The following is a 19,503-nucleotide window of genomic DNA, read 5'->3' on the forward strand; positions in this document are numbered from 1 at the left end:
ATAAATGGCCAGAAATAGGTGGGATGAGTATTTTCTTCCATCCCTTTCCACGAATAGGGTCTTCCGTTCATAGAGGGACTCCCGGAAACAAGTAGTAAAAAAAGAGTAAAACCCATACTAAAGAGACGGTTGAATGGGGTATTGTTGGGATACATGTTGACTAACTGCAAGAGTGTTTGAAGGATTGTTATGGCTAAATATGACTGGTGTGATAATGAGAATGCATGGCTAATGTTTCGTGTGATAACTCTTCATTTATCAAAGACGAACTGAAGTGATGTGAACATAAGCGCTCACAGACGGTGATTAAAAATAACAGTTTTATTTTGATATACAACAAAGACGGACAGATATCTGACATTCAGCTTCTTCATGAAGACACCACTGGCATTGTCACCGTGAGAATCTGTGGAGAGAGAAAGGAGAGGCGGAGAGAGCGAGAGAGGAGAACAAAGAGTGTCAATATCAGACACCGTGTGTCAGTGAATAGTTGTACTGTGTTTTAGAATGTGTGTGTGTGTGTGTGTACCTGTGTGTTGGTGTTGTACTGTGCTACGCTGCTCTCCTGGTCAATGAAGAAGGGAATGAAACAGTCCAGATGAAAGAGGGAGGGCCGGGCATTCAGGACAAGCCTGTCCTCCCCAAGGTCCAGAACGAGGGAGAGAGAGGAGGCCTGGAAAGAGAAGGGAGGGAGTGAAGGAGAGAGGACAAGGGAAACGTTGCTGGCTTACATATTAATGTCATAATAAGCACCCAAAGTTGACCAGTAAAAAAAATAACTATGGGTCCTATTAAAATCACTGCCACGTATGTTGATTGGATAATTCTTTTAAAAAGGTGTGTTCGTGCAGGGCTGGAACAAAACCCAGCACATCCGGTGGGTCCCCAGGACCAGCTAAGAAGAACACTGGCATAGAGTATAGGGAGGGAGTGAGGAAGCGGTTTAACACGTTGAGAATATGAAATTAAGATGAAGGGTTTACAATAGTATATAGATTATAGATCTACGGGTGAGGAAACCGTTTGAGTATAAGTGGTGAAGGAATGGGTTTAGGACCTAGTCTATAGGGCAGGGGGTGTCGAAACTGTATAAATTATCATGATAAAATATGGCTTGCGAGGGGGTATAATCCAGCCCCCGGGTTAAATAAAAAACAAACTCAATATACTTTAAAATGACTAAATAATGGACCTACATTCATACAGTTTCTCGACTGTGTCCAGCTCGCTAATAAATCACTAAATAGTCAGAGAGCATTGAAAACTCCCAAAAAACAATGGATAGAAGACTATTCGTTGCAAGTTTTGACTGAAGAAATAACCGATTTTTAGTGCGGCCCTCCGAATGCAGCCCCTGGGGCCAAATGACTGACACCCCTGCTATAGGGGAAGAAGTTAAACACAGAGTATAGGGAGAGAGAGATGTGTTTAGGACTGGGCTTGTCTCTCACCACTCCAGGCAGCTGTATCTCTGCTATCAGAAACTCTGGATCACCTACAGGGGGCTCCACCAGCAGACAGAACTCTGGCCTGGAGATGGATGGAAAGAAGAGACGAGAGGGAGAGAGAGGTGGGTTAGCGCAAGAGAGTGAGAAAATTCATATGGTCCAGTTTGGTATGTGACAATCAAATCCACAGCGGACAACTCAGACAGACCTACCGTTTGGCTGGTTCTGGCGCTGTGCGAGTATCCCTGTGTGTGGGGGGAAAAGAAAGAAAGAAAGAAAGAAAGAAAGAGAGAAAGAGAGAGAGAGGAGATTGAACTCCTCCACATACAGACTGTAGTTAACTTTGCACCATCCTCTAGTGGTGAATTAATGATAACAGATGTGAGTTGTGTGGTGTGTGAGAGTACAAAAAAAGAAAGAGAAAGAAAGAAAGAAAGAGCAAGCAAAAACATACTTGGGTTCTATTTCCTGAATCACAGGTTTGCTCTTAGTGCGGATATTTTGTTCGTTCACAGAGCCCAGAAACTTCCTGTTCTTCAGAACCTTCCAGTCTGGGAGGGAAAGAGAGAAAAACACAGGATGTAAGGTGAAACAGATGGATATTACCTCATCTGGAGTAGAACACACAGACCATGGGTCTGATTAATGCTCACTCACTCACACACACAAAACAAAAAAACAAATCCATATTGAATCTTACACGCACACTGAAGATACAGGCATACATACCTCGGCTGAGCTCCAGGTTGTATTTGTTCTCCAGCCCCTCCAATGACACAGCGATCAGAAACTGCTGGAATAGAGGATCCTTCTACAAACACACAGACAGAAGTTACACACACACCCCTGCAAACAAACACACACACACACACACACACACACACACACACACACACACACCTGGCATTTCTGGAAGAACGCTTCACTGATGACCACGTCGTAGGCTGTGCAGCCTTGGGAGTCTGTGGGCACAGGACAGAACCAAGTCACTATTTCTCGAGTCACAAGCAAGTCTTGAGATCCGAGTCTCAAGTCGAGTCCCAAGTAGAACATGTAATCTCTCGAGTCAAGCCCAAGTCATGCATTCTATGAGTTAGTCAAGTCACAAGTCAGTCAAGCAAATAAATGATCTATACATGCAATGACTGAAAATCTTTGATTAGCCTATGTAATTGTAAAATAGGGACCTTGGAGCGTTGGTAGGGGAATGAAATCAGCAGAAGACAGGTTGACGTGCTCAGAGTGTATATTATTTACAGGTCTTGGTGATCCAATGGTAAAAACGCCATATCATACAAAATATACAACTCGATTGACCAAATATACACGGTCAAAAAAGATTGCTTCTGTATCAGGGTGTGACCTGTCCTATCTGAACGGACACAGGTAGAGGGCAAGACTGCACAGCCTCCCCTTGAGAAACCAAATCGAATCTGTCTGACAGGAGCTCAAACAGGTACAGTGCCTTCAGAAATGATTCACACCCCTTGCCTTTTTCTACATTTTGTTGTGTTACAAGGTGGGATTAAAATGGATTTAACTGTAATTTTTGTCAACGATGTACACACACAAAAATAGATATATATCTATCTTGATTACATAAGTAGTCAACCCCCAAGTCAATACATGTTACAATCAATCACCTTTGGCAGCGATTACAGCTTTGAGTCTTTCTGTCGCTAAGAGCTTTGCACACCTGGATTATACAATATTTGCAATACAATATTATTATTTTTTAAATTCTTCAAGCTTTGTTAAATTGGTTGTTGATCATTGCTAGACAGTCATTTTCAAGTCTTGCTATAGATTTTCAAGACGATTTAATTCAAAACGTTAATTAGGCCAAAAACAACCCAATTCCTTGCCGATGACAAGCATACCCATAACATGATGCAGCCACCACCATGCTTGAAAATATGAAGAGTGGTACTCATTGATGTGTTTTGTTGGATTTGCCCCAACATAACACTTTGCATTCAGGATATAAAGTACATTTCTTTGCTACATTTTTTTCCAGTTTCACATTAGTGCATTATTGCAAACAGGATGCATGTTTTGGAATATTTTTATTCTGTACAGGCTTCCTTCTGTTCACTGTCATTTAGATTGTTATTGTGGAATAACTATGATGTTGTTGATCCATCCTCAGTTTTCCCCCATCACCGCCAATAAACTCTAACTGTTTAAAAAAAAGTTACCATTGGGAACCTTACATATAATTCTGTGTGTGGTACAGAGATGAGGCAGTCATTCAAAAAATCATGTTAAACACTATTGCACGCAGTGTGAGTCCATGTAACTTATTATGTGACTTGTTAAGGACATTTTTACTACTGAACTTATTTAGGAATGCCTTAACAAAGGTGTTGAATACTTATTGACTCAATATATTTCAGCTTTCCATTTTTAATTAATTTGTAAGAACATAATTCTACTTTGACATTATATGGCATTGTGTGTAGGCCCCAGTCAAAGGTTGTTTGCACTATGAAGCAAGTCCCCATCAAGGATTTGCCTGTATTTGGCTCCATTCATTGTTCCCTCTATCCTTACCAGTCTCCCAGTCCCTGCCGCTGAAAAGCATCCCATAGAATGATGCTGCCACCACCATGCTTCACGGTAGGGATGGTGTTAGACGGGTGATGAGCTGTGCATTCAAGACAAAATGTTCAATTTGTCTCATCCGACCACAATCTTATGCCTTACGCTCTGAGTCTTTCATGTGCCTTTTTGCAAACTCCAGGCGTGCTGTCACGTGCCTTTTTCTCTGGAGTGGCTTCTGTCTGGTCACTCTCCCAAAAATGCCAAATTGGTGAAGTGCTGTAGAGACTGCTGCCCTTTTGGCAGGTTCTCCCATCTCAGCCAAGGAACTCTGTAGCTCTGTAGGAGTGGTCATTGGGTTCTTGTTCACCTCCCTGACCAAGATCCTTCTTGCCCGGTTGCTCAGTTTGGTCATACGGCCAGCTATAGGTAGTTCCATATTTTTTCAATTTCCCACTGTTTTTCAATTTCCCACTGGAATGGTATAAAACTATAAATAGTTTTATACCATTCCCCAGATATATGCCTCATCACAAATCTCTCTCAGTGCTCTCCAGACAGTTCCTTGAACTTCATAGTATAGTTTCTGTTCTGACATGCACTGTCAACTGTGGGACCTTATATAGACTTTAGTATTTTTATAAATCATGTCCAAACAATTGAATTGGCCACAAGCGGACTCCAATCAAGTTGTAGTGATATCAAGGACGATCAAAGGAAATGGTTTGCACCGGAGCTCAATTTGGAGTATAATAGCAAAAGGGTGTGAATATTAATGTAAATTAGATATTTTCACATTTCCTTTTCAATAAATTAGCAACAAAGAAAAACATGCTTTCACTTTGTCATTATGGGGTATTATGTGTAGATGGGTGAGATACATCTATTTAATCCATTTTGAATTCAGGATGTATCACAAGAAAATGTGGAATAAGTCAAGGGGTTTGAATATGTATAACAAACGGGTACTTTTTCCACCACCGAACATTTCAACAAGAGAACAAGCGCTCTCCACTGGTGGGAGTTTGGAGAGCGCAAATGGAGAGACACGCCTAGGCCATTTTGACATACCAAAAGACCAGTAGGACCTATGATAGTAGGCCTAATTGTTGCTTGATGCTTGGAAGTAACGTGATGATATGTTGTGTGGTCCTCCCACTACGACTCAGGAAAACATGCAGTTTATTATGCTACACATTAAATAGGTTATAATAAATATAGAGAGGTCTTACTCTGGTGACATGATGATTGATGCTTGGCTGCCATTTGACAAAAAAATGTCTCACTCTTATCCATAATGATCTCATCATGTAGGTTGACTACTCATGGAAGGACCAGAATGGGCATAACGGTGTATATAACGCAACAGTTTTTGTGACAAAACCATCAGTAGAGTTGAAAACGCGATGGAAACCGATTTAACTTGGATTTTTTATTAGGTACATGATAATTTACATGCAAAAGTTCTTACGTGCACCATGAAATCACGCACAGCCTTTGATCCGCAATAACTCAGTTCAGAGCCTGAAACTAACTTTTTGGTCCACCGGCCACAGATTTTTTACTAGCCAAAATATTTGACATAAAAAAAAGTACATGTTTTGTAACGTTTCTAAAACAATAAATGTGTTACTAGTTAAAAGTGGTATATTGCTCAATTTATTAAAATTTTTGTGACCCGATGAGGCAAACAATTTCAGCTGCCCTTTTAAGGGCAGAAGGTTACCGTGGCAATGAGGGGCAATCGAGTCATCAGTGAAAGTATGCCTGTGAGATTCTGACTAGTAACAGTTTAAGTAAATTCATAACTTGGAAAACAACCTAAGTAATGTACACTGCTCAAAAAAATAAAGGGAACACTAAAATAACACATCCTAGAGCTGAATTAAGGAAATATTCTTATTAAATACTTTTTTCTTTACATAGTTGAATGTGCTGACAACAAAATCACACAAAAATGATCAATGGAAATCAAATTTATCAACCCATGGAGGTCTGGATTTGGAGTCACACTCAAAATTAAAGTGGAAAACTACAGGCTGATCCAACTTTGATGTAATGTCCTTAAAACAAGTCAAAAGGCTCAGTAGTGTGTGTGGCCTCCACGTGCCTGTATGACCTCCCTACAACGCCTGGGCATGCTCCTGATGAGGTGGCGGATGGTCTCCTGAGGGATCTCCTCCCAGACCTGGAATAAAGCATCCGCCAACTCCTGGACAGTCTGTGGTGGATGGAGCGAGACATGATGTCCCAGATGTGCTCAATTGGATTCAGGTGATGGGAACGGGTGGGCCAGTCCATAGCATCAATGCCTTCCTCTTGCAGGAACTGCTGACACACTCCAGCCACATGAGGTCTAGCATTGTCTTGCATTAGGAGGAACCCAGGGCCAACCGCACCAGCATATGGTCTCACAAGGGGTCTGAGGATCTCATCTCGGTACCTAATGGCAGTCAGGCTACCTCTGGCGAGCACATGGAGGGCTGTGCGGCCCCCCAAAGAAATGCCACCCCACACCATGACTGACCCACCGCCAAACCGGTCATGCTGGAGGATGTTGCAGGCAGCAGAACGTTCTCCACGGCGTCTCCAGACTCTGTCACGTCTGTCACATATGCTCAGTGTGAACCTGCCTTCATCTGTGAAGAACACAGGGCGCCAGTGGCGAATTTGCCAATCTTGGTGTTCTTTGGCAAATGGCAAACGTCCTGTGGACGTTGGGCCCTCATACCACCCTCATGGAGTCTGTTTCTGACCGGTTGAGCAGACACATGCACATTTGTGGCCTGCTGGAGGTCATTTTGCAGGGCTCTGGCAGTGCTCCTCCTGCTCCTCCTTAAACAAAGGCGGAGGTAGCGCTCCTGCTGCTGGGTTGTTGCCCTCCTAAGACCTCCTCCACGTCTCCTGATGTACTGGCCTGTCTCCTGGTAGCGCCTCCATGCTCTGGACACTACGCTGACAGACACAGCAAACCTTCTTGCCACAGCTCGCATTGATGTGCCATCCTGGATGAGCTGCACTACCTGAGCCACTTGTGTGGGTTGTAGACTCCGTCTCATGCTACCACTAAAGTGAAAGCACCGCCAGCATTCAAAAGTGATCAAAACATCAGCCAGGAAGCATAGGAACTGAGAAGTGGTCTGTTGTCACCACCTGCAGAACCACTCCTTTATTGGGGGTGTCTTGCTAATTGCCTATAATTTCCACCTGTTGTCTATTCCATTTGCACAACAGCATGTGAAATTTATTGTCAATCAGTGTTGCTTCCTAAGTGGACAGTTTGATTTCAAAGAAGTGTGATTGACTTGGAGTTACATTGTGTTGTTTAAGTGTTCCCTTTATTTTTTGGAGCAGTGTATTATTGGACAAAGTCTCACTTTAGTAGACTTTCAAGTAAATTAGGCCAACTTTTATGCCTGTGCACAGCGCTTCTAAAAATGTATCTTCAGCACCTCAATCACAGTGCACACAGCTCCCCTGCCAGGTAGTGTGTTGCTGCAGTGGGATATATTGTAGGATTCTTAGTTCTTGTGTGATTATCTACCAACTATGAAACAAAATGACAGAAAAACTTTGAAAACAGCTACCGCAGCATTTATTTTGCTATACTGTACAAAGTGTAGCCGACTGAACACCCCCGATTTAGGGTAAAGGTTTGGGGGGGGGGGGTGAAAAAACGAATGGTTTACAAGAACTGCTCCGGTACAAGTACACACTTCAGGGATAAGTGAAGCGGGTTGAAGAAGAGTATCAAACAAGGAGAGGAATATTGGGATACATGGCTGCGTTCCAATTCTCTACTGTTCGCCAGAAGTGTGCACTCCTTCCCTCCCTCTCTTGCTTTGAAAAGTAAGCATGGCTGGAGATGGTTTCCACCATATTCCTCACACCAGTCCATTCTTAAATCCAAGAGATTTACAGAAATATCTGCACCCCCCGCACCCCTACTTCCACCACCGTCTCTGGCTACAGTTATGCTATCCCTTTTGCAATCCCTTTAGCTTTGCTAGCTAGCAGGCTAGCTACAGAGGTTAGCTGGCTAGCTCCATTAGCTAATGCTATCAAAATTGTTGTGTTATTAGCGATTTTTGCCTATTCCATCGTTTGCAGAATGCATACTGGCATTTGAACATAGCACGGGAAAAGTGAATCCAGACACAATGTGGACCAGGTAGACAAATGTACTGTAAATGTAGGTGTAGATGCACTCCATGATCAGAATAGAAAAACTGCATTAACTGTCAAGTCAAGACATCCTCAGAAAGTAGCCATTCACTCACTGTTGTCCACCTCTGTGTGGGCCTCTCCGATGCTCATGGGCACTCTGTATCCTGTGGGGTCTTCTGATTCTAGGAGCTCCACTAGTGCCTCCCTGGAGAGGGGGGGCGGGGGCGGGACGGCAGCAGACTGGCAGATGTTGACAAATACCTTCCGTTTATCAGGCAGGGTGAAAGTCTTCACACACAGACCTACGGATTCAACAAACACACAGCTGTTGTTTATGCGTGTGTGTGTGTATGTGTGTACAGTGCCTTGCGAAAGTATTCGGCCCACTTGAACTTTGCGACCTTTTGCCACATTTCAGGCTTCAAACATAAAGATATAAAACTGTATTTTTTTGTGAAGAATCAACAACAAGTGGGACACAATCATGAAGTGGAACGACATTTATTGGATATTTCAAACTTTTTTAATAAATCAAAAACTGAAAAATTGGGTGTGCAAAATTATTCAGCCCCTTTACTTTCAGTGCAGCAAACTCTCTCCAGAAGTTCAGTGAGGATCTCTGAATGATCCAATGTTGACCTAAATGACTAATGATGATAAATACAATCCACCTGTGTGTAATCAAGTCTCCGTATAAATGCACCTGCACTGTGATAGTCTCAGAGGTCCGTCAAAAGCGCAGAGAGCATCATGAAGAACAAGGAACACACCAGGCAGGTCCGAGATACTGTTGTGAAGAAGTTTAAAGCCGGATTTGGATACAAAAATATTTCCCAAGCTTTAAACATCCCAAGGAGCACTGTGATAGGGATAATATTAAAATGGAAGGAGTATCAGACCACTGCAAATCTACCAAGACCTGGCCGTCCCTCTAAACTTTCAGCTCATACAAGGAGAAGACTGATCAGAGATGCAGCCAAGAGGCCCATGATCACTCTGGATGAACTGCAGAGATCTACAGCTGAGGTGGGAGACTCTGTCCATAGGACAACAATCAGTCGTATATTGCACAAATCTGGCCTTTATGGAAGAGTGGCAAGAAGAAAGCCATTTCTTAAAGATATCCATAAAAAGTGTCGTTTAAAGTTTGCCACAAGCCACCTGGGAGACACACCAAACATGTGGAAGAAGGTGCTCGGTCAGATGAAACCAAAATTGAACTTTTTGGCAACAATGCAAAACGTTATGTTTGGCGTAAAAGCAACACAGCTGAACACACCATCCCCACTGTCAAACATGGTGGTGGCAGCATCATGGTTTGGGCCTGCTTTTATTCAGCAGGGACAGGGAAGATGGTTAAAATTGATGGGAAGATGGATGGAGCCAAATACAGGACCATTCTGGAAGAAAACCTGATGGAGTCTGCAAAAGACCTGAGACTGGGACGGAGATTTGTCTTCCAACAAGACAATGATCCAAAACATAAAGCAAAATCTACAATGGAATGGTTCAAAAATAAACATATCCAGGTGTTAGAATGGCCAAGTCAAAGTCCAGACCAAAATCTAATCGAGAATCTGTGGAAATAACTGAAAACTGTTTTATATCTTTATGTTTGAAGCCTGAAATGTGGCAAAAGGTCGCAAAGTTCAAGGGGGCCGAATACTTTCGCAAGGCACTGTATGTGTGTGCGTGCCAAAGGGAGACTGACCAGGCTGTGGCCGGATGACTCTAGAATCACGAGGATTTTCACTTTGCATTTTTCCCATTGTCTAAAAGAGAGAGAGAGAGTAAGATGAGCGAGAGAGAAAAAGAGAGAAGGAAATTGATTCAATGCCAGGCACATTCTCAGCTCTTAGCTTTGCGTTGCAGAGGCAGTTGCAGTCAGGTGCATACTTTGGATTTGCATCAAATTCGTGCAGATTGCTTGGCAGAAATGGTATCAGAAGAGGAATATTAATATTTTCTTGCACACATATCCAGATGCACCATTTTTTGCGCAATGACACTGTAGGTTTGATCAGGGCTTAAGGTTGAGGATGGATAGATGCATGCAGGGATAGATGTTCACACAGTTGACTTTTGAACTGAAAATTGGATTGGGACCAGGATTATGTGCCAGGGATATGTGTATGATGCTAAAACTACAAAATTATGTTTTTCTCATTTCAAGAGCTACAGCTTAATTACAAAATCTTCATCCTTACTACGCTCATGGTTGAAGAACAATTAAAATGGCCACAAATGCATTTAACCTAGGCCCTCATATCCAGCTTCATTGAGAGCCAAAGCCAAAGTTATAATCTTGATAGAAGCTGTCAAAACAACATCATAAATAGCAATATATACAGTGCCATCAGAAAGTATTCACATCCCTTGACTTTTTCCAAATTTTTAATTAATCAAAAGCTAAAATGTCTTGAGTCAATAAGTATTCAATCCCTTTGTTATGGCAAGCCTAAATAAGTGCAATAATAGTGTTTAACATGACTACCTCATCTCTGTACCCCACACACAATTATCTGTAAGGTCCCTCAGTTGAGCAGTGCATTTCAAATAGAGATTCAATCCAAAGCCTAGCAAAGAAGAGCACCTATTGGGAGATGGGTAAAAACAAGAAAAAAAGAGAATACATTGAATATTCCTTTGAGCATGGTGAAGTTATTAATTACACTTTGGATGGTGTATCACTACACTCAGTCACTACAAAGATACAGGCATCCTTTCTAACTCAGTTGCCGGAGAGGAAGGAAACCACTCAGGGATTTCACCATGAGGTCAATGGTGACTTTAAAACAGTTACACAATTGAATGGCTGTGATAGGAGACAACTGGGGATGGATCTACAACGTTGTAGTTACTCCACAATACTAACCTAAATGACAATGAAAAGAAGAAAGCCTGTACAGAATAAAAATGTGTTATGGGTATGCTTGTCATTGGCAAGGAAGATTGGGGTTTTTTTTACGATAAAAAGAAACGGAAAAGAGCTAAGCACAGGCTAAATCCTAGAGGAAAACCTTCAGTCTGCTTTGCAACAGGATTCACCTTTCAGCAGGACAATTTTTTATTTTTTTATTTTATTAAAATAACCAAAACCACAAGGACAAATATACACTGGAGTTGCTTACCAAGATGACATTGGATGTTCCCGAGTGGCCTGGTTAGTTAAATTTATGGAAAGACGTAAATGGCTGTCTAGCAATGATCAACAACCAACTTCACAGAGCTTGAAGAATTTTTTCAGACTAATGTGCAAATATTGTACAATCAGGGTGTGCGTCGCTCTTAAAAGACTTACCCAGAAAGACTCAATGCTGTAATCGCTGCTGAAGGTGATTCAAACGTGTATTGACACAGAGGGTTGAATATTTACAGTTGAACTCAGACGTTTACATACACCTTAGCCAAATACATTTAAACTACATTTTTCACAATTTCTGACATTTAATTATAGTAAAAATTCCCTGTCTTAGGTCAGTTAGGATCACCACTTTATTTAAAAAATATGAAATGTCAGAATAATAGTTGAGAGAATTATTTATTTCAGCTTTTATTTATTTAATCACATTCCCAGTGGGTTAGAAGTTTACACACACTCAATTAGTATTTGGTAGCATTGACTTTAAATTGTTCAACTTGGGTCAAACATTTTGGGAAGCCTTCCACAAGCTTTCCACAATAAGTTGGGTGAATTTTGGCCAATTCCTCCTGAAAGAGCTGGAGTAACTGAGTCAGGTTTGTAGACTTCTTTGCTCGCACACGCTTTTTCATTTCTAACCAACAAATATTCTATAGGATTGAGGTCAGGACTTTGTTGTCATTAAGCCATTTTGGCACAACTTTGGAAGTATGCTTGTGGTCATTGTCCATTTGGAAGACCCATTTGTGACCTTGCTGAACAGCCTTTCAGGTTATGTCGATATAGGACTCATTTTACTGTGGATATAGATACTTTTGAACCGGTTTCCTCCAGCATTTTCACAAGGTCCTTTGCTGTTGTTCTGGGATTGATTTGCACTTTTCGCACCAAAGTACGTTCATCTCTAGGAGACAGAACGGGTCTCCTTCCTGAGCGGTATGACGGCTGCGTGGTCTCATGGCGTTTATACTTGTGTACTATTGTTTGTACAGACAAACGTGGTACCTTCAGGCGTTTGGAAATTGCTCCCAAGGATGAACCAGACTTGTGGAGGTCTACAATTTGTTTTCTGAGGTCTTGGCTGATTTCTTTTGATTTTCCCATGATGTCAAGCAAAGAGGCACTGAGTTTGAAGGTAGGCCTTGAAATACATCCACAGGTACACCTCCAATTGACTCAAATTATGTCAATTTGCCTATCAGAAGCTTCTAAAGCCATGATATAATTTCCTGGAATTTTCCAAGCTGTTTAAAGGCACAGTCAACTTAGTGTATGTAAACTTCTGACCCACTGGAATTGAAAGTGAAATAATCTGTCTGTTAACAATTGTTGGAAAAAGTACTTGTGTCATGCACAATGTAGATGTCCTAACTGACTTGCCAAAACTATAGTTTGTTAATTTAACAAGAAATTTGTGGAGTGGTTGAAAAACGAGTTTTAATGACGCCAACATACGTGCACATAAACTTCCGACTTCAACTATATATAATATATATATATATATGTTTTAAATACAGTGGGGCAAAAAAAGTATTTAGCCAGCCACCAATTGTGCAATTTCTCCCACTTAAAAATGAGAGAGGCCTGTAAATGTTCATCATAGGTACACTTCAACTATGACAGACAAAATGATTTGAAAAAATCCAGAAAATCACATTGTAGAATTTTTTATGAATTTATTTGCAAATTATGGTGGAAAATAAGTATTTGGTCAATAACAAAAGTTTATCTCAATACTTTGTTATATACCCTTTGTTAGCAATGACAGAGGTCAAACGTTGTCTGTAGGTCTTCACAAGGTTTCCACACACTGTTGCTGGTATTTTGGCCCATTCCTCCATGCAGATCTCCTCTAGAGCAGTGATGTTTTGGGGCTGTTGCTGGGCAACACGGACTTTCAACTCCCTCCAAAGATTTTCTATGGGGTTGAGATCTGGAGACTGGCTAGGCCACTCCAGGACCTTGAAATGCTTCTTACGATGCCACTCCTTCGTTGCCCGTGCGGTGTGTTTGGGATCATTGTCATGCTGAAAGACCCAGCCACGTTTCATCTTCAATGCCCTTGCTGATGGAAGGAGGTTTTCACTCAAAATCTCACGATACATGGCCCCATTCATTCTTTCCTTTACATGGATCAGTCGTCCTGGTCCCTTTGCAGAAAAACAGGCCCAAAGCATGATGTTTCCACCCCCATGCTTCACAGTAGGTATGGTGTTCTTTGAATGCAACTCAGCATTCTTTGTCCTCCAAACACAACGAGTTGAGTTTTTATCAAAAAGTTATATTTTGGCTTTATCTGACCATATGACATTCTCCCAATCTTCTTCTGGATCATCCAAATGCTCTCTAGCAAACTTCAGACGGGCCTGGACATGTACTGGCTTAAGCAGGGGGACACGTCTGGCACTGCAGGTTTTGAGTCCCTGGCGGCGTAGTGTGTTACTGATGGTAGGCTTTGTTACTTTGGTCCCTGCTCTCTGCAGGTCATTCACTAGATCCCCCCATGTGGTTCTGGGATTTTTGCTCACCGTTCTTGTGATCATTTTGACCCCACGGGGTGAGATCTTGCATGGAGCCCCAGATCGAAGGAGATTATCAGTGGTCTTGTATGTCTTCCATTTCCTAATAATTGCTCCCAATGTTTCTTCAAACCAAGCTGCTTACCTATTGCAGATTCAGACTTCCCAGCCTGGTGCAGGTCTACAATTTTGTTTCTGGTGTCCTTTGACAGCTCTTTGGTCTTGGCCCTAGTGGAGTTTGGAGTGTGACTGTTTAAGATTGTGGACAGGTGTGTTTTTCACTGATAACAAGTTCAAACAGGTGCCATTAATACAGGTAACGAGTGGAGGACATAGGAGCCTCTTAAAGAATAAGTTACAGGTCTGTGAGAGCCAGAAATCTTGCTTGTTTGTAGGTGACCAAATACTTATTTTCCACCATAATTTGCAAATAAATTCATTAAAAATCCTACAATGTGATTTTCTGGATTTTTCTCTCTCATAGTCTATGATGAAAATTACAGTCCTCTCATCTTTTTAAGTGGGAGAACTTGCACAATTGGTGGCTGACTAAATACTTTTTTTGCCCCACTGTAAATGTTTGACATTTGCTTCCACTTTGACAGAGTATTTTGTGTAGATCGTTGACAAAAAAAATTACAATTAAACATTTTTAGTCCTATTTTGTAACAACAAAATGTGGAAAAAGTCAAGGGGTGAGAATACTTTCTGAAGGCACTGTAGGCCAGAGTCAAATGGGCATACCCAATGTGTATGCCCACTTGGCAGCAATTGGATGTCAATGGTGTTCATCTTTAATAAAGTGCACACTTCAAATTTATTTTAACACAATCATCCAAACCTGTATTAAAAGCTGTTGGTAGAGCTCCTCTTGCTGCTGCAGTTCCATTTCCGAGCTCAGGAGAGACGAATCTGCCTCCATCTTCTGTTCTACAAAAGAAAGAGCAAGAGATTAATCTGGAAGAATCTTCACCAGATCCCAAAGGCTACATCTTAGGTCCAAACACTGATGCTAGAAGATATGGCATTATATGTACTCTCTGCTATCGCATTGTAAGCAGTACTGGAACGCCAAGTCTGGGACCAAAAGGCTCCTGAACAGCCCCCCCCCCCCAAAAAAAGTTAATTAAACGGCTACCCGGACGTTCTGCTCGTCACCCCCTACCTACATGTACATTGTACTTCAATTAATCACCTTACCAAAACTACAAGCACTTATTACCTCAATCCCCAACTACCTCGTACCCCATTACACTGACCCAGAACCGGTACTCCTTGTATATAACCTGTATATAGCGTTCACTGGAACTAAGGGACCTAGCCCGAACCATGAAAAACAGCCCCAGACCATTATTCCTCCTCCACCAAACTTTACAGTTCGCACTATGCATTGGGGCAGGTAGCGTTCTCCTGGCACCTGCCAAACCCAGAGTCGTCCGTCGGACTGGCAGATGGTGAAGCGTGATTCATCAATCCAGGTAACGCGATTCCACTGCTCCAGAGTCCAATGGCGGCGAGCTTTACAACACTCCAGCCAACACTTGTCATTGTCGAATGGTGATCTTAGGCTTGTGTTCGGATGTGATACAGCCTGTAATCGAACCAGGGACTGTAGTGACGCCTCTTGCACTGAGATGCAGTGCCTTAGACCGCTGTGCCACTCGGGTTACCGACGTAATTACAAATGTTTTGTCATACCTATGGTATACGGTCTGATATACCACAGCTTTCAGCCAATCAGCACTCAGAGCTCGAACCACTCCGTTTATAATTAAGCAATAAGGTCACATTGGCAATAAACCACAAACACCTGAGGTGCGTTATTGCTGTTATAAACTGGTTACCAATGTAATTACTGTAGAGAAGAAAAAATACATGTTTTGTCATACCCAGTATGATATAGCACAGCTTTTAGCCAATCAGCATTCAGGGCTCGAACCACCCAGTTTATGATTCAGAATGCATTGTTTTGAATTATAAATGACCCAATCGAAACCGGGTGGGCGGTTTGTCACCTTAGACTCCTAAGCTCAAAAAGTTTTTGTCATGAGTTCATTTGAATTGGAAGAGTCTGAAGCTTTACCATACATGAATTAGACCAATTCAGCCACTTATGGAAACACAACATCACTATCACGTCTATAAGTTCTCATTATAAACTGGGTGGTTCGAGCCCTGAATGCTGATTGGCTGACAGCCGTGGTATACCACAGGTATTATAAAACTGCTCTAATTACGTTGGTAACCAGTTTATAACAGCAATAAGGAACCTCTGGGGTTTGTGGTACATTGCAAATATACCTGGGCTAAGAGCTGTGTCCAGGCACTCCGCGTTGCGTTGTGGTTATGAACATTCCTTGGCAGTGGTATATTGGCCATATACCACACCCACTCGGGCCTTGTTGCTCAAATATTTGTGTGCGTGCACAGTCTTTTCAGAAATTGCGCGAGCAGATTACTGTAACATTTACGCAACCGTTATAAATGAGGACCACAGGAGAGCGTTGCTAGGGACAAGTTAGCAATGTACGCTAGCTAGCTAGCCCAGCTAGCATTAGCTAGCTATGTAATAGCTGTCGAACAACAAGTATTTAAACGTCAGCATATACACATGTGGGTGAACACTAAGAAATGCATTCGGGTTATTTCGCTTTCAATTAGGATAACACGTACCTTATTTCACGTCCTGCTTGATTTCACCAGCTAGCTACAACTTCTTCTTCGGTGGGGTTTATTGGCGGTTGGCATCCAACGTTATGGTGCATTACCGCCACCTACTGTACTGGAGTGTGGGCCAGAGACAGGGACAAACTAAATCCTACCCGTCAGCCCCGTTGCTCTTAAAAAAATATAAAATATTGTTGAATATATCTAATGACGTTCTCCTCAATATTGGCTAAACTAATTTCCTGTATCCCCTTCTCCCTCATACTAGATTTCAGACTCTCTCTCTTTCCCTCTGATACTGCCCACACTGTAGCAATACATGCTCCACGGTCTCTCTTTCCTGGCAATAATTACACTTTCCTGTTGGATGCTTTCCTATCACATTTAAGGGCATATTCAACTGGCCGTGCCCCACCATTAATCTTCTGTCCCTCTATATAGATCCTGCAACTACTACCCACCCATTCACATAACATTGTTTTAGGGCTGGACACAAATTAAGCCTAGTATTCCCCATTAAAATGCTTTTTAGTCTAGGACTAGGTTTAATCTATGTCTGGGAAGCTGGCCCTTAATGTTTTGTAAATTCCATATACAGTTGAAGTCAGAAGTTTACATACACCTTAGCCAAACTCAGTTTTTCACAATTCCTGACTTTTAATCTTAGTAAAAATTCTTCCCTGTTTTGGGTCACTTAGGATCACCACTTTATTTTAAGAATGTGAAATGTCAGAATAGTAGTAGATAATGATTTATTTCAGCTTTTATTTCTTTCATAACATTCCCAGTGGGTCAGAAGTTTACATACACTCAATTAGAATTTGGTAGCATTGCCTTTAAATTGTTGAACTTGGGACAAATGTTTTGGGAAGCCTTCCATGAGCTTCCTACAATAAGTTGGATGAATTTTGGCCCATTCCTCCTGACAGAGCTGGTGTAACTGAGTCAGGTTTGTAGGCCTCCTTGCTCACACACGCTTTTTCAGTTCTGCCCACAAATTCTCTATAGGATTGAGGTCAGGGCTTTGTGATGGCCACTCCAATATCTTGACTTTGTTGTTCTTAAGCCATTTTGCCACAACTTTGGAAGTATGCTTGGGGTCATTGTCCATTTGGAAGACCCATTTTCAACCAAGCTTTAACTTGCCGACTGATGTCTTGAGATGTTGCTTCAATATATCCACACAATCTTCCTCCCTCATGATGCCATCTCTTTTGTGAAGTGCACCAGTCCCTCCTGCAGAAAAGCACCCCCACAACATGATGCTGCCACCCCCGTGCTTCACGGTTGGGACAGTGTTTTTCGGCTTGCAAGACTATTTTTATTTAATCAGACCAGAGGACATTTCTCCAAAACGTACAATCTTTGTCCCCATGTGCAGTTGCCAACCGTAGTCTGGCATCTTTAAGGCGGTTTTGGAGCAGTGGCTTCTTCCTTGCTGAGCGGCCTTTCAGGTTATGTTGATATAGGACTTTTTTTAATGTGGATAAAGATACTTTTGTACCCGTTTCCTCCAGCATCTTCACAAGGTCCTTTGCTGTTGTTCTGGGATTGATTTGCACTTTTCGCACCAAAGTACGTTCATCTCTAGGAGACAGAACGCGTCTCCTTCCTGAGCGGTATGATGGCTGTGTGGTCCCATGGTCTTTATACTTGCGTAATATTGTTTGTACAGGTGAACGTGGTACCTTCAGGCGTTTGGAAATTGGTCCCAAGGATTAACCAGACTTGTGAAGGTCTACAATTTGTTTTCTGAGGTCTTGGCTGATTTCTTTTGATTTTCCCATGATGTCAAGCAAAGAGGCACTGAGTTTGAAGGTAGGCCTTGAAATACATCCACAGGTACACCTCCAATTGACTCAAATGATGTCAATTAGCCTATCAGAAGCTTCTAAAGCCATGACATCATTTTCTGGAATTTTCCAAGCTGTTTAAAGGCACAGTCAACTTAGTGTATGCAAACTTCTGACCCACTGGAATTGTGATACAGTGAATTATAAGTGAAATAATCTGTCTGTAAACAATTGTTGCAAAAATGACTTGTGTCATGCACAAAGTAGATGTCCTAACAGACTTGCTAAAAATATAGTTTGTTAACAAGATATTTGTGGAGTGGTTGAAAAACAAGTTTTAATGACTCCAACCTAACTGTATGTAAACTTCCGACTTCAACTGTAGGTTGTAAGTCTGTCATATAGTGAAAATACCATCATTGAACTATTATTATCTATTTTTCCCCATTACCCACAAATACAATAAATGTTGCACTTTGTGCTCCACACATTCTTGAGTCAGAAAGAACACAGTTCAACCAATTTGAATAGCACAGTTAGAGCAAGACATAGTTACTTGGTTGTAATACTATGTTGGCTTTGTCAAATGATTTTGACTTTGGCTCTCAATGAAGCTAGAGATTGAGGACAAACGGTAAATGTTTTTGTGGCCATTCCATTTGATCTTTAACTTTGAGCAAAGGAAGGGGGGAAGGGGTTATGATCGAGGCAACAATGTGTTGAATTGTTGTTTGCTTGTGTGGTTGAGTATGTTTGAGCCTTTTCATTTGTTCACAAATGTTACTGTACCATATGGTGTTGTAAAAAAAACAAAGTTTGTTATGATGCCATATTCTTTAAAATTAAAAGTCCACAGATTTCTTGATCCACTTGAGATGGACATTGGTGATTTGGGAACATTACCAGTTTGAGAGCTTTTAACGTTTGACCTTAGTTAAGAAAGCCGTAGCTCCTGAAATGAGCAAGCAAATCTTATGATAATTGTGGGGAATAATCTTATCATCAAGCACATACCCCTGGCCTAAATCATTAAGCACATAATTCTGTTCCCAATCAAATTTACAGTTCAAAAGTCAATCCACATTTTCAGTTCAAAAGTCCAGTGTTGACTCCAATGTTTCCCACAGTTGTCACAAGTTGGCTGGATGTCCTTTGTGTGGTGTACCATTCTTGATACACACGGGAAACTGTTAAGCATGAAACACTCAGCAGCTTTGCAGCTCTTG

General features: G+C 41.7%; 1 protein-coding gene across 4 annotated transcripts; it reads right to left on the reverse strand.

Moving 5' to 3' along the window:
* Nucleotides 1-306: 306 nt before the first annotated feature.
* On the reverse strand, nt 307-16,832 carry pih1d1 (PIH1 domain containing 1). Of its 4 annotated transcripts, none has more exons than XM_021624445.3 (11): nt 16,491-16,832; nt 14,659-14,747; nt 9,868-9,928; nt 8,270-8,458; nt 2,349-2,410; nt 2,178-2,259; nt 1,903-1,999; nt 1,661-1,693; nt 1,452-1,530; nt 530-673; nt 307-406 (listed from the first exon to the last, which is right to left on the reverse strand). In XM_021624445.3, the coding sequence occupies exons 2-11, from the start codon at nt 14,737-14,739 to the stop codon at nt 371-373; spliced, it is 864 nt and encodes a 287-aa protein (XP_021480120.1). In that variant the 5' UTR covers nt 14,740-14,747; nt 16,491-16,832; the 3' UTR covers nt 307-370. The 4 variants fall into 4 exon arrangements, with proteins under 4 accessions (XP_021480120.1, XP_021480121.1, XP_090049146.1 ...); XM_021624446.3 differs by having other exon boundaries at nt 14,659-14,742; nt 16,491-16,779; XM_090193020.1 differs by lacking the exon at nt 9,868-9,928 and having other exon boundaries at nt 16,491-16,601.
* Between the last annotated feature and the right edge of the window lie 2,671 nt (nt 16,833-19,503).

The sequence above is a fragment of the Oncorhynchus mykiss genome, chromosome 12, assembly GCF_057628025.1.
Source record: "Oncorhynchus mykiss isolate SJ-2025 chromosome 12, ASM5762802v1, whole genome shotgun sequence".
Taxonomy (NCBI): domain Eukaryota; kingdom Metazoa; phylum Chordata; class Actinopteri; order Salmoniformes; family Salmonidae; genus Oncorhynchus; species Oncorhynchus mykiss.